At 45.6% G+C, this 24,925-nt stretch overlaps 2 protein-coding genes across 2 annotated transcripts in view; both read left to right on the top strand.

Moving 5' to 3' along the window:
• ARIH2 (ariadne RBR E3 ubiquitin protein ligase 2) overlaps positions 1 to 18,805 on the top strand; it is a 63,065-nt gene extending 44,260 nt beyond the window's left edge. Inside the window, exons 6-15 of the mRNA XM_075005085.1 lie at positions 974 to 1,095; positions 2,277 to 2,386; positions 3,601 to 3,718; positions 9,906 to 9,956; positions 10,057 to 10,078; positions 11,338 to 11,489; positions 12,380 to 12,523; positions 12,835 to 12,903; positions 14,698 to 14,781; positions 15,292 to 18,805. Of these exons, the coding sequence (XP_074861186.1) occupies positions 974 to 1,095; positions 2,277 to 2,386; positions 3,601 to 3,718; positions 9,906 to 9,956; positions 10,057 to 10,078; positions 11,338 to 11,489; positions 12,380 to 12,523; positions 12,835 to 12,903; positions 14,698 to 14,781; positions 15,292 to 15,363 (944 nt within the window). The 3' untranslated portion in view covers positions 15,364 to 18,805. The remainder of the gene's footprint in view (positions 1 to 973; positions 1,096 to 2,276; positions 2,387 to 3,600; positions 3,719 to 9,905; positions 9,957 to 10,056; positions 10,079 to 11,337; positions 11,490 to 12,379; positions 12,524 to 12,834; positions 12,904 to 14,697; positions 14,782 to 15,291) is intronic.
• A 766-nt stretch (positions 18,806 to 19,571) lies between these two features.
• P4HTM (prolyl 4-hydroxylase, transmembrane) overlaps positions 19,572 to 24,925 on the top strand; it is a 31,000-nt gene continuing 25,646 nt past the window's right edge. The window contains exons 1-2 of the mRNA XM_075006050.1: positions 19,572 to 19,836; positions 20,596 to 20,677. Coding sequence (XP_074862151.1) covers positions 19,660 to 19,836; positions 20,596 to 20,677 — 259 coding nt within the window. The 5' untranslated portion in view covers positions 19,572 to 19,659. The remainder of the gene's footprint in view (positions 19,837 to 20,595; positions 20,678 to 24,925) is intronic.

Consider the following 24,925-nt stretch of genomic DNA (forward strand, 5'->3'; position numbering starts at 1 on the left):
TCCCTGGTGGTATTAGGAATCTAATTAGAGCTGGTCATTTGTCTCCCCCTAGCCTCGTCTGGCCTAGCTAGGACAGGACATCTTTCAAGGTTAGGATGAAGAGGGCTCAGGGGTGCAGGTGGCAGCCAGGATAGGGAAGCTTGTATCTTCCCTTTCTCTTGTCTCTCAGGCAGCCAGCATTGTGGTAGCCAGCTTGGTTCCCGCAGGGTCTCTTTCTGAGGGCTTCAAAAGGGACTGATGTATGGAATAACCCATCCACTCATTATTTTGTCCATCAATTAAGCCTAATTTCTATTTCACCACTTTTGATTCATTGACTTCCAGTCTCTTGCTGTTCTTGTTTATTAGGCATGAGGTTAAGACAGTCCTTGAATTATGTCAGGAGCCCTTTTTGTTTGTACTAATTCAGTTTTTCTGTTGACTTTTTGTGCCTTTTTCCATCAACAGGGGGTGTTTGTAGATTAGTGTGACATTTCATGAACTCCCACTCACTCTAGCAGCTGAACTCACAACTAGGGAAAATTTGTAGGCCAGATTATCACATCATCACTGAGAGGTTTGAAGCTGCAAGATTGTAGTGTCTAAAGGTTGCTGTTTTTTCATGAGCACTTTGCCCTTGATGTCTGTTGGCATTTTAAAGTATAGGGATCTTTGAGTGTATTTCCATAGCCCCCTGTGTGTTGGTGGAAGCTGTCAGTAGCCACTGCTACTGTAAGTTGACTGATTTACTCCTCTCTGGACCTTCAGTTGCACAGCAGTACCTTCACACTTATAGATGTTTTGGCTGGTGAAGCGAGGACTGCCCAGCTGTACTTCCCTCCATGTCTTTTCAGCTATCCTGCTAAATTTAACTGGTGTATCACAACACTAGCTGCATCTGAGAAGCGGTCAGGAATAGCACATTTCCAGTCTGCGTGTATTAGTTCCTCAGTTCACATTGCATTGTGCAGCAATTGTCCTCTGTTTTTAATAGGGGTCTCCTGCATGGCTCAGGACTGTCCGCTGCGGACACCAGAAGACTTTGTGTTTCCACTGCTACCTAGCGAGGAGCTGAAAGACAAATACCGGCGCTACCTCTTCAGGGACTACGTGGAGGTATTTTCTGCTTCATGTTCCTGTAGATCTTTGCCCTGACCCTTCCCAGTAGTCAGGCCTTTGGGCCAAGAGTTTCAAAAGTGATTAGTTGGGAGCTTCACATTTTAGTGCCAATTTGGCTTTTCTCCAAAAGGGCTGAGCACCCTCTGCTGGCAAAAACAGGGTCCTGTGACATTTCCCAAGCTGGGCACCCAAAGTCACTGGTGACTTGTCAGATGTTGATCGTGGTGTCTGGACTTCTTGATGATACCTATGTAGAGAGTTCAGGGGCTAGCGATGACATAGCTCCTGTGGGACTATGGCTGTCAGACATGGCTGTGGCTTGTTCTGTAGTGCAGGACTCGCTATCAGAGTTCTCAAATCACTTGCCAGAATAAATCTTGCCCTAATGTCGTGATCGTGACTCCAGCTGGTGCTTGGCCCTGTTCTTGAAGCAGAGTGCTCTAATGTTAGAGAAGACAACTTAAGCTGCCTGTTAAGTGTTGGGGCAAGCCCAAGAAATACTTTTCAGTAGCTACAGACTCCCCGTCATCCTGATGCAGCTCAGGTCACTGTTCTGCAGCATCCTTTGTATGCGCCTTCACTCTGCCAAGCTTGGTGAGTCTGAGCTGAGCTTAAGAGAACACAAATAGTTAAGGCAATGTTTACAGGAAATAACTCAGTGACCTGGCTGGAGAGAGAAGTAGTCTAGAGGCATGATGCAGCATTGGCAAGTGACACCCTCTTTCCAATAACTGGGGGGTGTCACATGAAGGGACAGACTAGCCGCAGTTGAGAAGCAGAGAGTGTACAAGGGGTGGAGTATAAATGGGGAGTGGGGCAAGGAGCTCAAATAAAGGGAGAGTCTAGATCTATTGGCATTTCTCATCTTGGTCTCCTGACGTTATGGATGGGATCTCAAATTTCCTCATTTTGTGACTAACCACTGCAGCCTTGACGTCAAACAAATACAAAATATAAACCCTCCAAAGCTTCTGGTGGCACAATCACTCAACCACCTCTGCATGTAACAGGAATTGTTTTCCTGCTGTTGGGTGTCTTCGGGTGGCTCTTTCCACTGTTGCTCCAGATCTAAGAACTACAGATTCACATGAACGTAAGGTGTGACTTGTAGCCACAGAAAATGGAGAGCAATGTTCTCCCCAGCCAATTGCTGACCTTGCAACTTGGTGTACTTGCAGAGCCACTACCAGCTACAGCTGTGTCCTGGTGCAGACTGCCCCATGGTCATCCAGGTACAGGAGCCCAAAGCTCGGCGTGTTCAGTGCAATCGATGCAACGAAGTTTTCTGGTAAGGAAGTAAAAGGTGTCAAGGCTGGAAGGAAATCAGGGGGTACAGGCATGTGCTCTTGTCAAGTTTGCTTCAACTGAGAACAGGTCTGGGGTGTTGAAGCATCATAAATACTTTATGAGAACTGTTTCGTAACCTGAGCCATGTGTGTTATAAGGGGGTAGGACGCCTGACTTCCAGTGGCAGTCAGCGCTTGCTGAACTCAGTGGGACCTGTGGGTTCAGAAAACCTATGAAAATCGGGCCCTTAATAACCAAGGAGAGCAAATCTTCCCTAGTGCTATAGCTTGGGTTAATCTGCAAATTGTGCTACATGCATTTGTGAGTGGGTTTTGAGTACAAAGCATTCATGGCAGCTGCTGGAACCAATCTGCTGCCTGTATTTGCTTCTGAGCATTCCGGTTCCTAGAGTCTCTAGTTCATTCCTAAGAACCATAAAGTCAAGAGGCTCAAATGTTCTAAATACAGCCACAGGCTTTCGTGGTATGAATGGTCCTATGCATGCATAGAAACAGTGTAGCCCTCGGATAAGATGTCAGTTGATTTCTGTGTGTTAAGTCTAGAATATCTTTAAACTTCTATGTGCATGAGGTCCCCCCAGCATAAGAATAAACTTCAACTAGATAAGAAAGCTAATAGTACTTTCCTGGTATGCAGTGCCTGTGAGAGGAGTAACAGAAATGGGAGTAATAGAAAGGGTTGCTGCTGGAGTGTCTTCCAATACTCCCTACTGCAAAGATCTAGCTGAGTTTTGAGTGTCCCAGGAACAGTAATACGCATGAGTTAGTTACCCAAGCATCCCAAGAGTTGCATGCAGTTAACCCCAAACAGGAGCCTAGCTGGAATGTATTGGGGATGGCATAGGTTTGCTTCCTTACCTTAGAAGTGATGCTTAGGCTCCATGGAAAAGATGTTGGCTGCTCATCAGGCATACGCACTCACTTGTCTGAGACAGAGCCCTGTATCTACTGTCAGTCAACGCTAGTGATACGGTAGAGTTTCAGGAGGAGGAAGTGATTCTTCCCAGAAGTACTTGGCAGGAATTAGGAAGGCAAAACACAGCCTTTCTCGCTGCAGTATTTAGCAATGAACTGCTTCTCTCCTCGCACCTATTTCCCTTTCACATCCTGGACATGAGGAAAGTCTGACTTCTTGGTTATTAACATGATGTATTAACTCCCCTAAACACTAGAATTTCTCTCTCTTCCTCTTAAGTTTCAAGTGTCGACAGATGTACCACGCTCCCACAGATTGTGCCACCATCCGGAAATGGCTCACCAAGTGTGCGGATGACTCTGAAACAGCCAACTACATCAGTGCTCACACTAAAGATGTAAGGGAGAGCACCTCAACTTTCCTTTCAGGCCTCAAGTCCAGATGAGAAGGGTGGAGCCATTCTGTACATTTAGCATTTTATGTAGGGGTGGGTGTTTTTGTTTTGTTTTACAGTGTTAGTAAATTTCCACTTAGGGTTTTGGTGCGAAGATCTTGAATACCTTGGCAATAGAGGGGAAATAAAACAAACACCTTAGATATCTGTGTAGTCATGCAAGATGTACAGAGAATAAGGAGGAAGAGCTGCAATAATCAAAGTTAGGATTTAATTGGCATTGGAGAGACTTCGTGGAATAATTCACATGACTGGAACACAAGGGCAGCTTATTTTCAGGAAGGACAGCCAAAGGAATAAGTTGGAGGTTTTACCACATGTATCAAAGATATACACACACACAAAGTGAGGCTGAGATAAAAGTGGAGAGCACACCTGCTGAAGTTCCCTGGGTAGGGATGAAAGGAGTGAAAAACAAGGGTGCTGTTATGGTAGGAATCTCCTGTGGACTGCCTAAGAAGAGGTGGGTGTGGCTTTTTAAAAATAAAAACTAACAACCATCCAAAGCACAAGACTTAATAATGGGGGATTTTAAATACTCGCACGTATATTGGGAAAGTAACACAAGGGCTAAATTATCCAACAAGTTCATGAAATGCATTTGCAACAAATTACTGTAGAGCTAGAGGACGTAGTTAAGGGAGAGGCTGTTCTGGATTGATTCGAACAAGCAGAGAAAAATTGGTTGAGAATTTGAAGGTGGAAAGCAGTTGGGGCAAAAGGGACCATGAAATGGCATTATTCATGAGTTTAAGGAATGCTGAGAGGGAAAATAACACAATATAGACAGTGGACTTCAAGAAGGCGAAACTGAGCAAACTCCACAACAAGGTCGATAATATCCCAGGGGAAGCAAATATAAACGAATAAGGGTTTGGGAGAGTTGGCAGTTTTGTTTTTGTTTTGTTTTTTTAAGAGAGATGCTATTAAAGGCACAAGAGCAGACTACTGTGATGTGTAGGAAAGGTAAGTGTGGTAAGACACTACGCTATCTTAGCCAGGAGATTTTCAAAGACATGACGTTTTAAAAAAGGTTTGTACAGAAAGTAGAAACTACATCAAATTGCAAAGATGGAATATAAAAAGCCGAAGACATGTAGGGTTACAATTAGAAAGGCCGAGACACAAAGTGAAATTACCATAGCTATGGACGTAAAGGACAACAGGAAAACAATTTACAAACACACAAGAAGCAAGACACAGGGCAGGGTAGGTCCCATGAAGAGGGAAAGAGCGTGACAGATAATGCAACAGTGGCTGAAGTGCACAGTGCATATTTTGTGTTCACCAGACAGGTTAGCAGTGATGGGATGACTGACCTAGGACCACTGGTGCTGGTGAGGTCAGCTGTGAGGCAGATCTGCGAAAGAACATGTTGAAGCACACTCAAGCTATGTGTACACTACAGATCTGGCAGCAATGCAGCTTAACTGCTTCTCCTGTGGTGCTCTAAGGGCTCCATGTATCTGCTCTATGCTGGTAGGAGACTTCTCTCCCACCAGCAGAATTAAACCATCCCCACTGAGCTGCAGTAGCTGTGTCAGCAGGAGACACTGTCCACACCAGCACTTATGTCAGTAGAAGATAATGTCTCCAAAAGTGCTAGTGGGGACAAAGCTCAGACAAGATGGATGTCTTTAAATTGGCAGGGCCTGACGGAATGTATTCTAGAATGCTTGGGAAACGGGCTGAAGAGAGCTCTGAGCTCTGATTTTTGGAGAACTTGTGAAGAGGGAGACCCCAACAGTCTGGAAAAGGGCACATATAGTACAATCCATGGAACTACAAACCAGTCAGCTTGACTTGGGTACCAAGAAAGGGAAGGGAGCAAATACCTGAACAATCACTTTAACTGTAGCTAGAAGGTAATACAGTGGTAAGTAACAGTCAACATATATCAGAGCAACCTAAAATCCTTCTTTGACATGAGCCTTGTGTATGGAAGGGAACTAATAGATATGTATCTTCACTTTAATAAGGCTTTTGATACTATCTCACATGCCTTTCAATATTTAAATATTTAAAATTCAATATTGAAGTCAATATTTAAAAAGGGCTCTAGAGGCGATCCTAGCAAGTACAGACCAGTAAGTCTAACATCGGTACCAGGCAAATTAGTTGAAGCTATAGTAAAGAATAAAATTGTCAGACACATAGAAGAACATAATTTGTTGGGTGAAAGTCAGCATTGTTTCCATAAAGGGAAATCATGTCTTTTGCTAATCTATTAGAGTTCTTTGAAGTGGTCAACAAACATGGACAAGGGGGATCCAGTAGATACAGTGTACCTATATTTCCAAAAAGCCTCAGACAAGGTCCCTCAGTAAAGGCTCTTACATAAATTAAGTTGTCATGGGATAAGAGGGAAGATCCTTTCACGGATGGAGAACTGGGTAAAAGGCAGGAAACAGAGGGTGAAAATAAATGGTAAATTTTCAGAATGGAGAGGGGTAATTAGTGGCATCTTAGAACCAATCCTATTCAACTTATTCATAAAAGGTCTGGAGAAAGTAAACTGAGATGGCAAAGTTTGCAGATGATACTAAACTGCTCAAGATAGTTAAGACCAAAGCAGACTATGAAGAACTTCAAAAAGATCTCACAAAACTGAATGATTGGGCAATAAAATGGCAAATTAAATTTAATGTGGATAAATGTTAAGTAATGCACATTGGAAAAAATAACCCCAACTATACAAACAGCACGACGGGAGCTAATTTAGCTACAACTAATCAGGAAAGAGATCTTGGACCAATTGTGGATAGTTTTCTGAAAACATTCACACAATGTGCAGCCATGGTCAAAAAAGCAAATAGGATGAGAACATCTTGCTCTTATATAAAACCATGGTACACTCACATCTTGAATACTGCATAGAAATGTGGTGGTCTCATCTCAAAAAAGGTATATTGGCATTAGAAAAAGTTCAGAAAAGGGCAACTAAAATGATTAGGGGTTTGAAACAAGTCCCATGTGAAGGGAAATTAAAGATACTAGGACTTTTCAGCGTAGAAAAGAGGAGGCTAAAGGGCCATATGATAGAGGTATATCAAATCATGAGTGGTGTGGAGAAAGTGAACAAGGAAAAATTATTTACTTGTTCCCATAATCTTAGAACTAGAGGGCACCCAATGCAAATAATGGGCAGCAGGTTTAAAACAAGTAAAAGGAAGTTGTTCTTCACACAGTGCACAGTCAACCTGTGGGAACTTCTTGCCAGAGGAGGCTCTGAAGGCCAGGACTAAAACAGGGTTTAAAAAGGAGCTAGATAAATTCATGGAGGTTAGGTCCATCAATGGCTATTAGCTAGGATGGGTAGGAATGGTGTCTCTAGCCTCTGTTTGTCAGAGGCTGGAGATGGATGGCAGGAGAGAGAGTGCTTAATCATCACCTGTTTGATTTGTTTCCTTTGGGGCACCTGGCATTGGCCGCTGCCAGAAGACAAGCTACTGGGCTGGATGGACCTTTGGTCTAACCCAGTATGGCTGTTCTTATGTTCTTAACTGCAGAAATAAAATGGAAAATGACTGCTTAGGAAGGAGTAATGCAGAAAGGGATCAGGGGTTGGATCACAAGCTAAATATGAGTCAACAATATAATACTATTGCCAAAAAAAGAGTGAGCATAATTTTGGGATGTATTAGCAAGAGTGTTGTGATCAAGATGCAAGAAGTAATTATTCTACAGTATTCTGCACTGATAAGATGTCAGTTGAAGAATTGTGTCTAGTTCTGGGTACCACGCTTTGGGAAAGATGGGGATGAACTGGAACAATTCCAGGGGACAGCAACAAAAATTATGAAAGGTCTGGAAAACATGACCTGTGAGGGAACATTGAAAACATTTGTTTAGTCAGAGGAGGAGAAGGTGTGTGGGGGTGGGGTGGTGAGTCTTCAAGTTTGTAAAATGTTGTTATGAACAGGTGGGTGATATTTGTTCTTTTCCACTGAGGGCTGGACAAGGAGCAATGGGTTTAAATTGCAGCAAGGGGGGATTTAGATTAGACGTTGGGAAAATCTCCTAATGTTGGGGTGGTTCAGCACAGGAAGAAGTTAGGGAGAGGTGTAGAATATCTGTCATGGAGGTTTTGACGAACAAGCTAGACGAACACTTGCCAGGACTGGTCTAGAACTGGGGTGTCTAGCCGTTTTTCATCAGGGGCCACATTGCAATTTTTTACACGTTCCAGTGGCCAAACATAAAATAGCCCCAAACCCCACCCCCCAGGCTTAACTACCACATAAAACATCAAACAAGTCACTTTGCAATTACATGGGTAGATCTCATTTTCTCCACATGTGCATTTTTCAAGTGTCCTTGTTCAATTAATATTTCCTACTGTAAAAAAGTAACACAAGCCCCCAGGCTTACCCCTACACAGCCCCAAGCCACCTGCAGGCTTAACACCCACCCCCAGCCCTTAGGCTTAAACCTCCCTGCTGCCCCAAGCTGCTCTCAGGCTTAACCCCACACAGCCCCAAACCCAGGATTCACTTACCTTGCACAGGAACTCCATGTGCTGCTGCCCTCTGCTGCATCTTCTCTGTCTCCTCTTCACCACAGCTGCACTGCTCCCCCAGCCCTCTGGCTCCCCACATGGAGAGCACAGCTGGGATAGCTCTCAGTGTCCTGTGGTACTGAAACAATGGAACTTAATTTAATTGATTTGGCAGCTGTTAAGCCAAGTAAATCAAGTGCAGCAGCCATGTGAGCTGCAAATAGCTCCTTAAAAAGCCGCATGTGGCTCAGAGCTGCCAAGCTGCCTTTTAAAAATGGCAGTGCTGCTGGCTCTGCAAGCTGGATCCTGGCCCACAGGTCACATGTTGGACATCTCTGGTCTAGAATCTAGAAAATGCTTTGTCCTGCCTTGGTGCAGGAGATTGGACTAGATGACCTATCAAGGTCCCTTCCAGTCCTACATTTTTGTGATTCTGTAGCTGACTATTACTGCAAATACACTTTAAACTGGGAAATCCATCTGTGTCTGCTGCTGGTTGCTGAAGGGCTCCCTCCATCTGTTAGTCTTCATTCTGCTAAATTCATTGTGAGCATCAGCCTGCAGCGCAGTATGTTACTCTCTAATGGCAGAGAAACAGCACTGTGGTTGGCTTAAATTCTTGTCTGGTGTATAGTTCGAACATGGAGTTCAGAGAATGAAAAGCTTTAGAGCATTGATTTCCATTTGCATGATGTGGCTTTATAAGCAAAAGACCTTAGGGTTACCTAGGCTGAAGTGGGAGATGCAGTGTGAGGCTGCACAGCTACGTAAGGTGTAAGGCCTAGTCCTGGTCTGGCTGGGGTCTTAAAGGTCTTTGTCCCTAACTTTGATTTTCTGAGCACTTGAAAACTTTGATGACCCTGAGATCCCTTCGAGCGCTAGGATTCTGTGATTCTGTGGTTTAGAGACAACACATTTTAGACTCAAGAACAGAAGCTATAATAGGGAGTGTGTGCAGAGGTGTGGAATTAATTGAGGATGGCTTTATTTTAGGACTTTGTGATTCAGAGTAATGGTTCAGGATGGTTAAGGATCCAGTGCCCTTAGTCTCTATGTCAGATACCCCAATATAATTCAGACTGCTAGTGGTAATTTTGGACTGTGATTTGGTGTCTTCTGATTCAAATGGGCAAAGTTGGATTACTCCCTATAGCTATGTAAACCAAGAGAATCTGGTAATAGTTAAATTGTCCAGGATATCAGCTGATTATCTATGGAATAAGGAAACCTAAGTAAAGTATGGTATAGTCAGGCATGTGTATGATGGCTTTGTCCATCCTTTAAAGTTGGCTATTACTGAAGGCAGAACTCAGAACTAGGTGATCTTACGGTGTAGAAACTATTGTCTTGGGTATACTGGTTTAATTGCTAAGCTTGACCTGCCAGTTAATGGTACTGTTGAGAGTGAACTTTGGTTCACAAATGGCAATGCTAAGAATGACCTTTCTCTCTGGAAGTATTATCTCAGAAGCACTGATCTGTTGACTCTCTCTCTTTCACACACACACACACCATTGTGTTACTTTTAAAGTGGCTTTGACAGGAATAGTATATGTGTAACACTGGAGCTGGAATTGTTCTTAATGAGCTATTATAGAACTGCTGGATCTAATGATGCTTTTGTTTCCCCAGTGTCCCAAGTGCAATATCTGTATTGAAAAGAATGGAGGCTGCAATCACATGGTGAGCAATGCCCTGAATACTTCCAAGCTGCCTCGTCCTTGGCTGAAACCTTTCTGTCCCTTTGCAGATTGCTAATGCAGCCTCTTTCCTTCTTTTTCAGCAATGCTCCAAATGCAAGCACGGTAAGCAGCAGTATCTGGGCTCTGTTGAGAAAGGGAATATTCCTTTAGTACAGTAAATGATGCTGTCCTAAATAGCCTGTACATGTATGAAACGGGTACTAATTACACTTCCCACTTGGTGCTGGAGGCTTATTGTTTCACTTGCTATGTTCTTGTCTGGTTTCTGGTTCGTCAGTAGCATTTAGGTACACCACTGTAAAAAGGTCTTCAGCTCCCTTCTGTCACAAGACTGATGCTCCTCAGAAATGTGCTCTGGCATTTAAAAGCTCTTCCGGTGTAGTTCTTGTTTTGTACATGGATTTCTGTACCACCAGGTGAACATATTTTTCTCTGTAACAGAACCTGAGCTGTCATATCAATCTAGACTTAGTCTGTATGTTCACACGTGGATACAGACCAGGAAGCTCAGTTTCTCAGGTTTAGCTGTTGCTTTATATTTTTCACCTTAGTTCTTTTACCTACATCCTTTCACTCACTTCAGGTTCACACTACAAACTTATATCTTTATAATGATGGCGCTCAGATGTGAGAAATCTACCCCCAGAGCAACATAGTTATATTGACCTAACCCCAGTGCAGACGGCACTCTGTCAGTGCTTAACTATCACATCTTGAAGAGGTGGATAAACTGCCCTAAGGAGGGGGAACTCTCTCCCGTCAGCGTAGGAGTGTCTTCACTGAAGTGTTGTGCGAGTGCTGCACTTGCTCGCAGTGATTTCTGGTTTGACATTGTCTCCTAACTACTCCGTGTGGATAGGTGTATTGGAGTCATAGAACTGAAGGCCACAAAGGGCCATCATGTTATCACAGGCCACCAATGCCACCTAGCATGCACCCATGAGAATTGAAAGTGGATTGTCTGCTTGGATTTGTTCTCTGCTGGATCCTTCAAATCTGATCCAGCTGTGATCCTTGCTGGCAGTTTTCTAACAAATAAGACTGCAAATGCCCTCTCTAACTAGGAGGTGCAGCCTGTAGAGACTTCAAGACCCAGTTTCAGCACTCCCTGCTGGATCCAAGATGTGTCCTCTTGGAGACACTGAAGGTGTTAACTCATAAGTTGCATCTCTGTATCTAGATATAGACACCCCCCACCCCCCGGGACAGGGCTGTACTTGCTTTCCCCCAGGCAAAACTGTGCAAACAAACTTTACATTCTGCTTGGCTAAATGAAGCCCCTGAAAGACAGGGCCTGTTTCTCTGTTTTCTGGAAACGCATTTTTCTGTGCATTACAGTGATTGTGCCTTGTTCTCCACAGACTTCTGCTGGATGTGTCTGGGGGACTGGAAGACCCACGGTAGCGAGTACTACGAATGCAGTCGGTACAAAGAGAATCCTGATATTGTAAACCAGAGTCAGCAAGCACAGGCCAGGGAGGCCCTTAAGAAGTACTTGTTCTATTTTGAGCGGGTAGGACACATCTCTTTGGCCAGAGCCGCTGTAGCCTTTTAATGTCCCTGTCTGGTGCAAAGGTCATTGCCAGCCATGTCAGTGCACAGAACCACACAAACAAAGGATGGCCTACAGATGCAGTAGCTTCTGGAGTCCACTTTAGGTCCTGTCTTCAGTTCCTTCAGACTCAAAACTCTGCCCAGCAAATCTACCCAAGCTGTTAACTTTTCTTCTCCATTGAAGCAATGTGGTTTAGTGAAACTTTAAGGGGATTTCATGTCAGATGTGTTTAAAATCTGTCGCTAACCAGTGGGACAGTCCTAGCTCCTCTGTCCCCACAGCAGGCATGAGTAGTACTGGTCCAGCTGTACAGGTCTCATGCAGCTTCTCCAGAAGAAAACACTGTAGAACCAAGACTACTGCTTTTCTGTGAGATCAGCACTTGCTCGTTTCCTAATTCAGATATCAGCAACTCATTCTTCATAGCGTTAATCTAGTCTTAAAATAATCTTGGCTGTCCAGATGAAGGGCTCTGGAAAACGGCCATGTTTTACAATGAGGTGTCAAAGCACAGAGGTGTCAGCTTTCAGAAGGCCGATGTTAGTCTCAATCTTTTGGCAGAGACCTGTGAAGTGGGGAAATCCTCGTTGTTTTACTCCTCCTGGACGCTCACAAAAGGTGATCAGAGGGCATTTCTGTGACGAGGCTGGGTTTGCTCTCTGCTTTCACCTGCCTCTCAGAGGGTATGCTGCCTCCACGGGCTTGCAGCTGTGAGGGAGCTGCTGTGCTGTTGTTCTGCCCCCACAGCACACCCTCTCCTCCAGCCATGTCTGACTTCCTGTGTGCTGGCACTTGCATCGGTAGACAGCAGCACTTCCATCTCATGCCCTCTTTCTTCTACTTTTCAGTGGGAGAACCACAATAAAAGCTTGCAGTTGGAGGCACAGACATACCAGCGAATTCAGGAGAAGATCCAGGAAAGGGTGATGAACAACCTGGGAACATGGATAGACTGGCAGTACCTGCAGAACGCTGCAAAGCTGCTGGCGAAGGTGAGCATCTTCGGCTCTTTCAGTCCACAGGACAGAGCCTACAGCCCAAGACAGTGAATAGGGAGGCTGCTAGAGCTATAAGATTGTGCCCTGAACCAGACACTAACTGCGTGAAGTGAGCAGGAGGGTGTCGTTCTGAACAGGTTATTCCATAATTGGTCATGCCAGCGGCTGTCTGGCACCTTCCTCAGAAGCATCTGGTAATGGGCTCTGCTCCCCTGGATTGGATTGGCAACTCCTGCACCCTCCCTTAGTCAGAAATGAGCTGTGCTAACAGCTGTGGCTAAAATGGTTTTCCTCTTCTGTTGCAGTGTCGTTACACCCTGCAGTACACCTATCCATATGCCTACTACATGGAGTCTGGCCCCAGGAAGAAATTGGTAAGGGGTTTGCTCAGACTTCGTGCCATCTAGCTAGGGAGCAGAGTCTGAGAGGGGTAGCCAACTTCATCTGGAGCTTCACAAATAACAAGCAGTCCTGTGGCACCTTAGAGACTAACAACTGTACTAGCTCATGACCTGTCGTAGGTAAACTGACTTCTTCAGATGAAAAAAGTGGGTCTTACCCATGAAACCTAGTACCTTTGTTAGTCTCTAAAGTGCCACAGAAGTACTTGCTATTCAGGAGCATAGTCAGCCAAGCAGACACACACGCACCTGTCTCTTCAGTCCCAGAGTTTGAGTGCTTGTGAGAAGTAGATGCAGTTATATACATGAGACATAGTAGCACCTCATGAATCCTCAGACTTCATAATCAGATCAGAACGCTCCCCCTCCATTCCCCTCCCAGCAGAGATTTAGTAGCAAGGCTCCTGTCGTTCAGAGATGTCCCTATTTTTATAGACTTTACTGCAGAGTAGTGTTGTGGTGTGAATGACAAGCTAGAGTATTTTTGCCCATAAGTATTCACGTTGCTCTTCTGGATCACCATAAGCCTGTGTCTGTGGAGTCTGCATTGAGACAAGTGTCCGGGGGTAGCCGTGTTGGTCTTTACTTGCAAAAACAACGAGAAGTCCTGTGGCACATTTACAGACTAACAGATACATAGGAGCATAAGCTTTCATGGGCAAAGACCCACTTGCATGTATATGTGTTAGTCTATAAAGGTGCTATAAGACTTACTGGTCGTGTTGAGAAAGTCACAATTTCAGGAAACTGTATAAAAAGGAGGAAGTAAACCTCAGTGCAAGTGGTACGGCACTAGCCAGGGTGCGCAACCCTTCCCAGGGCAGGCTGGGAAGCCAACAGCTGCGGTGCTACAGGCCATTGGTTAACTTGAGTTACTTAGGGTGTCTCTGTGCTGCTGTCAGAGGCATTGTTGCAGTGCAGGTAGACCTAGCTGAGGTGGCTTCCCTCTCCTTAGTTTGAATGATGATCAGAGTGAAACAGTGACGGCACAGGCTGTACCATCCCCCTGGAGGGATCTGGGGTGGTTGCTTGAGAGGCTAGGCTGTGCTGCTGTCACCTTGCTGCTAGCATCTGAGCTAGTGAAATCAATCTAGCGTGGGGTTTGTCCACCTTTGCAGCAGACGTGTCTGCTCACCGTGTAGACAAGCCTGCCAGCTGTACGTTTGCTGACTTTCTATTTGCTTTTTCTTTCCCAAGCTAGGGATGTGGGGAGGGGCAGGGTAAATGAACATTACTGTTTCCCCATCTGATTGAAGCCCCTGTTGTTGATTACAAGCCAGTGCAGCTGCTCATTCACTTATCCAGCTCTGCTATCAAAGGGGCCACTTTGAGAGGCCCAGCATGTGACTTACCCCAAGTGGTTTTGAGACTGCAATTCTGGGACAAAGTTTCCTTGTTGATAACATCAGAGCTCTTGCCCTTGAAAGCACACAGGGGAGAAGTTGTTTCCAGCCCATGAGTGGGATGGAGATTCACCAGACTGCAGACAACAGTTGGTGGTATCAGTTTCCTCCTTTTCTGGTGTTTTCTGACTCTTGAAAGATTAAAAGTTTGAATGTACAAAAATTAATCTTCCTTAGCCTTTTGAAGTCCCTATCCTGCCACGTTCTGGTGCTCATTGTTTTCCTAAGCATTCCAGAGATTTGCTCCACCAAACCTGTTGCAAAGAGGAAAACTTGGTGTGTGTTCTTCCTCTCACCGTTGCTGTTTGGTGGCATAAAACTGCTCTGGGGAGACTGTTATCTAATTATCTGCACTGTTGATTAGTTTGAATACCAGCAGGCTCAACTGGAAGCTGAAATTGAAAACCTCTCATGGAAGGTGGAACGAGCGGACAGCTATGACAGAGGGGTAAGTTACCTGTGTCCCAGTGTCTGCTGGCCAGTCTTCATTTTCACAAGGCATACTACCTGCACCAAAAGGCCCAGGCCAGCTTGGTAGGCAGTTGAAGGCAATTAGAATAGTATCTGAGTCTGGCTTTTTGTTGCCTGGGCCTGCAGATGCTGTGAAAGTGGCATCCTTACTCCCTAGTCTGGGGGAAAGGGCTTTGCTGCTTGCCAGCAATGACTCCTGGCTGAACGAACCACGGCTGGCAGGCTCAGAAGGAAGATGTATTGGAGGGGAAGTTACTCTGGTGTATGTTTTGTGTTTTATGTTTTGTTTTTGGCTCGTGAGGTGGGTGAGAGCATCAGAAACCCTCGGAGAAGGGAAGTGCAGTAAGAATTGGGTTCAGGGGGACATTACTTTTACTGTCAAATCAGAAGGGTCTCTTGCAGTCCTCACACATTTCTGTACAAGCATCTTCCCTTTTCCTCGGGGAGTTCAGATTAATGGGTTCTGCCCTGCTGTTCTTTGTTTCAGGACTTAGAGAATCAGATGCATATAGCAGAACAGAGAAGGAGGACCTTGCTTAAAGACTTCCATGACACATAAGGTGGAAGGAGGTGGTGGGTGCAGGGGTGAGAGCAGCAAGCAAGGTGACAGTGGCTGCATCGTGAGAAGTGAGCACTGCCTGTGGGAGAAGCCGGCCAAGGACAAAACCATCCACTCCCCTTGCAAAACAGACACATGCAAACACCCCATCTGAGTCCCTTTCTGTTTCGTGTCTTTCTGCTTTTATTTTTGCCAGGCTGGAAGGTGGCGATCAGATTGGCATCTTCCGTGGGAAGTTTCCTCCTACCCCAGCTGGCTTTTGAGAGAGGGAGTTTTTCTGAACGGCTGTTAATAGTATTAGATCATTACAATTTATGTAATTTTCAACAGTTGTACAATTATACAGACAAACCCTAGAATAACACACAACCCTTTTTAAAAATAAATTGGCAGTGGAGTGTTTTTCCTTAATAATCTGCTTGTAAATGTAATGGGCTTTGGCCCCCAAATCCTCTTATGCACTGAGGGTTGTGAAATAACCCAGCTAGATTTCCCTTTCCTCTAACATGCACTTTGTAGCACTGGCCAGTGGCTGAACGAGGAAGGGGCTGGAGCTCAGAGGGTGGCTGCTGCTGTGTTTGAGCCTTACAGTGGCAGCAGGGGCTGCACATCAGTACAATTGAGTGCAGCATCTCTTCTCTTAGCAGTAGTTTGTGCTGCATGAACCAAAGCAAATGGAAGTCGTCTAGGACAGAGATCAGGTTAACATAGGAGATATGCCTAGAGGTAATTCAGATTTTTGCATTCAGTGAATTTAAGGTCTTCCATGTGTGTTTTTTGCTTTAGTTGTTTTTTCAGGGTTTCCTGTGCTGCTTCAAACTACAGCGTTTCGGAGACTGTTAAAGCAACTGTTCCAACTGTGTTAAATGGGCTTGATCTTGTTAGGTAGAGTGGAACAAGCCATGTTACTTCAATGTGTACAACTTTGTAACAATCAGTCATACGTGATGTGTAACGTGATCAAACTACTTTGGTCCCATTTACCCATTGCAAGTCCAGGGGGTACAGTTATACCTAACATGATCCCTGACACATTTGGGCAGTGTAGATGGGGACTGAAAAAGAAATGCTTGAGCTAACCTTGTACTGCTCTCTTAGAGCCTGCATCAAGCCAGATGAAAACTGACAGGTAGGGTTAATTTCTGTCTAGTGGTATTCAAGCTGCCAGATGGTTATTCTGAGTCTGATTTATTATTTGGGACTCTCAGAGCTTTCGTATGAATGTGTTTCACGTAAAATACAAACAATTTTTTTTTAAAAAGTGACCTCCCCAATCCACCTGCACAAGGAGTTCATATCAAACAAGGCGCTTACATGCCAACACTTTGCAACTGATGTACCAGGTACATGTGCCTATGTAACACCTGGACTTGTACATGCACCTGCACTATGAATGTGCTATATGTAGGCACAAATGGAGTCGCTGATGGTCTAATCTGAGGAACTTCTTCATTCTAGGGCGAAAGTGGGGAGTTCCCTTCCCTGCCACGTTTGTGAGGAATGCTGCCTTCATGCATTTTTTTTTACTAGGGTATTCCTATTTTCTCCTTTTCAATTGACAGGATAGAGGACTGACTGGGAGTCTTCCGAATTCCCGCTTGACAAAATAAACTAACTCTGCTGGGGAGTAACTGTTTATATGAGACACATGCACCATCTGATTCTCGCACCCTAAGCAGGGTCAGCAGGTTTTAATCATGCTAAGGAGGGAGAAAAGGGCAAGGTATCAGTTTGAGAGGGATGCTTTTATGACCAGCATACAGCACAGGGTTAATAGTTATACAGCACTTTAAAAATGTAACACACAAAGTACTAATGTAGGCCACAAATTGGTGTTCAGATTAAGCTAGTCAGGTGAAATGTGGTCTGTTCGGCAGAGCGGTATAGGAAAATATTTTTTTAAATCTGAAATACAGAAGCTTTGCTTCCAGGTAGCGCCCACTTCTGCCTGCATTCTGGTCTAAGCAAGGATAATCAGATTTTGCTTAAACACCAAGGGCTTGTCTATAGTTGCTCCCAACTTCGAAGGGGGCAGGTTAATAGGAAATTACTGATGAAGTGCTGTGGTGAATACGCAGCACTTCATTAGGCTAATTCTCCCCCACAGCAACTTCCAAGTACCTGTACTACTTTGAAGTGCCTTTACTCCCCAAAAGGCTACACACATGCCAACACTTTGAAGTCTGACACTTACAAATTGCTGTAGGGGAGAATTAGCCTAATAAAGTGCTGCATATTCACTGCAGCACTTAATTAGTAATCTCCCATCACCCTGATTAACATGCCCCCTTTGAAGCCTCAGCATTTTAAAATCCTCATTCCTGGAGCAGTGTAGATCAGAGGGCAAAAATCAATTACCAAATGGCCCGGAGAGCTGACTTACACTCCAGACTGCTCAGATACCTTGGTGGGGAGCAGCTGAGACAGTGGTGTAAGTACAGACTTCTCTGAAAGCCAACTCTGCTTGTAATTACACAGAACTCAAGCTTTGCCATTGGGGTTTTGTTTTTCCAAAACTCTTCCAGAAAGGAAGCTGTGAATTTGCTGGTTCCCATGAGAAGCTCCTGCTTCCACCCTCTTGGGGAAAACAATGCAGGATAGCATATTTGCGGCATGAGCCCAAGCAGGGCAACATTTCTGCAGTGGTAGTATAGGAACTGTGGGGTGATGTATTATTTGCTCATGTCCTGCTTGCTCTGACACCTGAAAAGGATAAGCTGCTGCTGTTTGAGAAGGGAGTGACCTATAGAAAAAACTAGTATTCTCAAAATCAAAGGTAAAGCAGCAGATTCTGTTACATGAACAATGAGGGCAGCAGAATAGAAGTTGAATCAGGCTATTAACTCTAAAAAGGTACAAATTTCCTCCTACAACAGTTAGGTGGCAATCTTGCTGTGTTTATCCCTTCCTCTTTGCAGCTGCTTGTAACTCCTAGGTCAGCCTGACATCTCTCACCAACCTTGCATCTGCTACTCTTTATTTCAGCTTTGCATCTGCTAATGCACTGGCTGACTCAGACCTCTAACAGTCATCAAGCTGCTCAAGCAGTACAAAGTTCGCTACTGACACTATAAACTGCATGACTGCTGCTCTGCAGATGAATGGCTCACTGTACCAGTGTGGGATGGGAGCAGCAGGAGAGTTGTGTACTATACTTTCATACTCAAACTTTTAGACTTTTTAAGCAGGTGATAAATAGAACTTTATTTTTAAATGAGACTGCTGCGAGGGACTCCTCTTCTCATCTGCGGCTGCTCAGGTGGGCTGTTCTCCAAGAGTTCAGGTAGCAGTTGCTGCTGTGGGAGCTTTAGTGTAAGGGGGAGTATTTCTGGCTTGCGGCTGCCTTGCTCTGTTGGAGAGGGGTCCTCCCAGAAGCTGCCCCCTCTTTGCTTTTCTTTAGCGGCAGTGGCGGGAAGAGGCGAAGGACGGGCCCGTGAACTGTTCCCAGAGCTGGAGTGGTTTATCTGAAATAAATTTGTGAATTTATAATTTTACAAGGTCTGGGCCGTGTCTCTGTTCTGGCGCCATGGCCGGGGGAAACCCGCTTCCAGGGGTTGGGCCGGGCCCGGGGGCCTGTAGCGCACCTGTGGCACCTCCGCGCCGAAGGGCGGCAGGAGCGCTGGGGGGCCGCTGCCCGCGGGCGGTACTGGTGCGCAACGCCCGGGCGAGGATCGGAGGGGTTCCGGCCGGGCCAGTAGCTCTGTGACCGCGGGGGGCGCCCTACGGGCAATGGGCGGAGCCGGCCGCGGGCTCCCCTCTGCTTGCGTCGCCTCGGCCCGCAAGTCGCGGCCGGGCGCCCGAGCGCTGCCTCCGCGGAGCCACTAGCGGGGCGGCGGGGCCCAGCCGCTCGGCCTCAGGCCGTGAGGCTGCCCGGCCGGGGCAAGATTTTGCCATCACTAAGCATGGCCGCGAGCCCCCCCCCCCTCCCCTTGTTCCCAACGGGCTGACGGCCATGTCGCCCCCCGCCCGCGGGCTGCCCTCAGCAAAGATGGCCGCGAAGCGACTCTCGCTCCCTTTTCCAGCCGTCGGGCAGCGCGTCCAGCCCCGCCCCTGGGCGGTCACGTGGGTCACCGTGACGCGTCTCTCCCGTACGCGCGTTCTCGCTCTGCGCGACCCCGTGCGTGGTGACGACAGCACGCTACTCCCACCCAGCGGTTGCCGTGGGGACGGTGAGGGCGCTTGCCAGGCTGGGTGATGGCGGCGGCGGCGGCGGCGCGGGTCGAGGGGCCTCCGTTGCCCGGGCCCCCGGGGGGGCGGCCCCGCCAAGTCTGCTCCCGCCCCTACTTCGTGGTGCTCATGGTGTTCGCGCATCTCTACGTGCTCAACGTGCTGGGGCTGCTGCTCTTCGTGCACCTCAGTGCTGGGGACGGGCCGGGGCCGGGCCCGGGCCCGGAGCTGCCGCCCCCCGGCCCGCCTGCCGCCGCCGCCGCCCCGCCCGGCCCGCCCGTCCTGCCCCGCCGCGAGGGTATCAAGGCAAGCAGCTGGCGCGGCTGGGTCCCATCGGCCCGGCCCGGCCCGGGCTGACACTGGCGCGGCGCCGCATTGGGAGCGGGACCGGTCGCTGAGGCTGCCCTCTGCCCCCGCCGCTCCGCTCGGGGCTGGGGCTGGGGCTGGGGCTGCCTGGCCCGGGTCAGGGGTCGGGATGTGCTCTGCAGCCCCTCGCACTCTCGCTCCCTTTGGCGCAGCTCGGAAGGACCTGGCAAAACCCAGCTCAGGGCAGGCTGCTCTGTCGGGCATGGCTGGAGCGGGCCGGCCGGCCGCGGCACGGCTCGCTGAAGTGCCCTGTGGGGTGTCTTAGCAAGAAGCAGCGTGGCGCTGCCAGTCTCTTTTCAGGCGTCTTTCTGGGCAGGTGCTGTCACTTCTTTGACATGTTCTTACTGCCCTTTGCTACCAGCTTTGGGGTAAATTGACCCGTGCTCTAGATGGATGGCAAATCACTGATCTCAGTTATACACTGGCTGAATTTTTAACCCTTTAGCCTGAGGTGAAGCAAAAAGCTAATGTTCCTAGATCCAGTGATGTGCTGCCTAGATAAGGCATTTGAAAGTAGTAGCACACAAAATATGAGAAGGAACTGGCTGCCTACTATGTTTGTATATATGCAGTCTGAAAATTGTAGGGAGGTTTTTATTTTTTGTTAGTGGTTGATGGGATGTACAGTAGGGGGAAAAAAAAGTACTAAAATGTTGTGCCTGGAAAGTAAATGTTAATTCCTGTTGTCTTATCCTCCAGGTTGGCCATAAGCAAAAGGTGGAGTTGGTCCCTAACAAAGTCCATTTCATGAAAACTCTCAGCTTGAAACCACTTCTCTTTGGTAAGACACAGCACCACGTAAGGCCTGCTAACGCTGTGGTTGAGTTGGTATTGGTATTCTGCGGTATGGATATATTTGTGACTATTATGGGCCCCGAGTCAATGAGAGAGCCCTGGAGTTATAAAATTTCAGAATCTGGTTGAAAAATTAAAAGCACAGCATTGCAAAAACATGACTGGAGTTTGTGTCCCCTGTAGATGCTGTTCTTTATGTTGGGTGGTAGCTTCAGAAGCAATATTGTGGTTGGTGGCTTATTGGTGAGAATCACTGTGTGTGGTAGAAGGTTTTGTGCTTTTTTTAATTGGGTATTAGTAGGGCCTTACCACATTCACAGTCTGTTTTGGTCAATTTCACAATCCTTGGCTTTGCAAAATTGTAAGTTTCACTATTTCAGCTACTGTATTTAAATCTGAAATTTTGCAGTCTTGTAGAGGTTCTACACAAAAGTGCTTTGGGGTAGGATCGCAAGGTTACTATAGCGTGAGTTGTGGTACTTCTGCCTTTACTTCTGCATTACTGGTTGCATTGGGCAGTTGGAAAGTGTGGCAGGCAGGAGTCCTGCTCTGAAACTAGAGCAGCCTCTAGTTCAGTGGAATGGTATGATATAGCTGCCCTTCTGCACTCCTGGTGACAAGACACTACCTTCAGAGCTGGGCACCTGCCCAGCTTCCAGCACTCTTCAGGCACCCAGCTTTGAATGCAGCACAAATGTAAGATTGGCAATACCATAACACCTCTATTAAAATAATCTTACAATCCCTGTATAACTCCCTTTGGGTCGGGACTCCTAATTTGAGAAATGCTTATCTCCCTGTGAAATCAGTGTGGAATAGGATAAAAGCGCGCACACGACTAGATTTTACAGCCAGAGGCAGGATCTGAGGATCTGAACACGTTTTTCATGGCTGAGAATTTAGTAGGGTGCTATGTCTGACATTAGTTACAGAGTTAATTTAAGTTATCAACATTCCAGTCACTGCTCTCAAATTATCTAGCTCCAGGGAGAGCAACCACACTGTGAAATAATACTTGAGTTGCTCTGTGCTCACTATCACTGCTCTTACTGTGAGTGGTCCTAAGACTTTTGTGGACAGAGCCTATGGTTCTTTGCACTTCAGTAAGATGAGATACTTTTGTAAATGGTTTTCAATTGAATAGTGTGAAACCTTTTCTGTCCTTTGTGAGTCTGCTGGTGGAATTCTATGGCAGTTTTAGAAGCAAAGTGGTCATGTTAGCAAGCTGCTGAGTTGAACGAACTCAAGCTGAACTTTTATCCCCTCTCAGGTCAGCCAACATGAGTTAAAAGCACTGTGCATGCAAGATAAAGGTGTGCATGTGGACAGGACCCAAGTTAGACACAACACTCGTCATAATTCAAAATGATCTGGATATATTGGAGACGTGGTCTGAGGTAAACAGGATGAAGTTTAATAACGACAAATGCAAAGTGTTCCACTTGGGAAGGAACAATCATTTTCACACATACAGAATGGGGAGAGACTGTCTAGGAATGACTACAGCAGAAAGGGATCCAGGGGTTATAGTGGACCACAAGCTAAATAGGAGTCAACAGTGTGATGCTGTTGCAAAAAAAAGCAAACATGATTCTGGGATGCATTAACAGGTGTGTTGTGAACAAGACACGAGAAGTCATTCTCCCGCACTACTCGGCGCTGGTTAGGCCTCAGTTGGAGTATCGTGTCCAGTTCTGGGCACCGTAGTTCAAGAAAGATGTGGAGAAATTAGAGAGGATCCAGAAAAGAGTGACAAGAATGATTAGAGGTCCAGAGAATGTGACCTGTGAAGAAAGGCTGAAAGAATTGGGCTTGTTTAGTTTAGAAAAGAGGAGATTGAGGGGTGACATGATAGCGGTTTTCAGGTATCTAAAAGGGTGTCATAAGGAAGAAGGAGAAAACTTATTCTTTTTGGCCTCCGAGGATAGAACAAGAGACAATGGACTTAAACTGCAGCGAGGGAGGTTTAGGTTGGACATTAGGAAAAAGTTCCTAACTGTCAGGGGGGTCAAACAGTGGAATAAATTGCCAAGGGAGGTTGTGGAATCTCCATCGCTGGAGATATTTAAGAACAGGTTAGATAGAGGTCTCAGGGATGGTTTAGACAGTACTTAGTCCTGCCTTTGGGGCAGGGGGCTGGACTCGATGGCCTCTCGAGGTGCATCCGGTGCTTAGTAACTTAGTACCTGACCAGTGCGTAGGTTGAGGGTCCCTACTCAAGTGAGCCAGACAAAAGGGACATGTAAGAGATCTGTTCTGCAGTTCCTGTTCCATAAGAGGCAGCACACAACTGTTCCTTTTTTATATGCCTTCTCTTACAGAATACATAATGTGAGTGTCCCTTTTAACACCGTCATCAGTTTCACTGGGCTGGCAGCTTGCTGAGGCTTCTTCATAGTTGACATATCCATGTTCCTCCTAAGGATAAGAAGCCTTGCATATGAACTAATGCTGATAATCACAGCTATTTTAGTCACCACTGCTGTCACAGGCCCATGTGAATGTCAAAGATTGACAAAGGTAAACGAGCAAATGGATTTGTGCCAGCCTGCTGCAATAGTAGCTGTCCTGATTATTCCCACAGGGAGTATGGAAATGTGATACTGACATTATAAAATCTGTATTGCTTCTTTCTTGCCTTTAGGAAATCAATTATTTAGAAATATCTTTCAGATCTGTAGGATTTTACCTATTAAGGCAGAGAGAATCAGCTCAAACTATGAGGCTGGTTACCAGTACTGTTGATTTTATAACTTAAAAAAATTAATGAATGGATCTGCTTTCCATAAATTGTTGGAAACAGGCATTTTTTTCTTAAATCGATCCCAACTTGCCGTGTTACAGCCTAGCTTCTGGAGAATCAATGTACAAACCATGAGACATGCATCTGGGAGCATTACATATATGCAATAGGGTGGATAGGTCTGTGTGTGTGTAAGTCAGTAATTTTGTTTTTTATTAATTTTTTTGGTGCTTCCATTGATATATAGGTTGAGTTTCCTTAGTATATAGTCAAAGGGTTGGGAGTTTTAAGTAATTTTTAATCAGGGACATTTCATGTTCATTTTTCCTCTGACAGTGAAATGTTTTAAATCATGTTGTGATATCCTGATTAAATATGTTTACCCTTGCATTTAAGAAGTTTTGTTCCACTGTTCAGAGATTAAGATAGTATAGAGCACTTAGGAGAGTTTGAAAAGCAAATTAAATTCCTCCATTGATAGTTTTTCCCAAAACTTCGCTGTCTGTGTTTTGGGTTTTTTTAAATCCCATGGACATGAACTCCTGTTGAAAAAAATGCTGCAGAATCTATTGAGGTGGTAGGAGTTAAAGGGATCCTGGGACCTTTGAAAGTAAATAATAAGGCAGTTTAGCATTACTGTTAAGTAGTAAAGGTGGTAGCAGAAATACTGCCTTCCACTACCCTTGGTATGGCATGCTAATTACACTTGTATTTCCTAGCAATTTCACAGTATGCAAGGTTTCCTCTTAGCTAGATCTTTCCTTTCATATGATAAAAAGATGTGAGAGAATCCTCTTGTCACAAATGTGTAACCAGCTCTCGTTTTGTCCAGCTGGAGTGAAACAGGGACACTGAATTCTTTGTCACTTTCACTTTTGCTGTGTGATATGAATAAGAAAAGGATCTTTGTATTTCATGCTACCCGATTCAAAGGGAAAGCTTAGGGGGAAAAAAAAGGCACACTTCTTATTTATATCACTTTAATGCAACAAGCATCTTTAAGAAGCACATGGCTGTCATTGATATCTCAATACATAGTATTCATAACTTGTAAATTCCAAATAGTTTTTCCTCTGGAAGTAAGTAAAGACTCAAATTTGGAACTGATGTGTTATAAAATTTGCATACCCAAAAAGCTTCAATGACAGGGAACAGTATATGAGTCGTAACAGAGAGGTAGCCTTGTTAGTCTGTACTCCAACAAAACAAAGCAGCAGAAATGTACCACTTTAAAGACTAACAATGATTTATTAGCTCATCACCAGATATCTTTTTTTTAATATGTGAGTAGTCAGTTTGATTTTACTATTTAAGTTTCTGCTAGGATCTCATTTCTGACTTCTTTACTCTTACTGATGTCATTTAACTAGCAGAGTTGATCCTGGCCTCCAAGAAAGCTGCTGTAGTTGACAAAAGACAGACTTAAGGCATGGTGGACTCGCTATTTTATCAGTCTAGTTTAATGCCTTTCTTCCTGATTCTGTGGTAGGC

Source organism: Carettochelys insculpta, chromosome 11 (assembly GCF_033958435.1).
Source record: "Carettochelys insculpta isolate YL-2023 chromosome 11, ASM3395843v1, whole genome shotgun sequence".
In the NCBI taxonomy this organism is placed as follows: Eukaryota; Metazoa; Chordata; order Testudines; family Carettochelyidae; genus Carettochelys; species Carettochelys insculpta.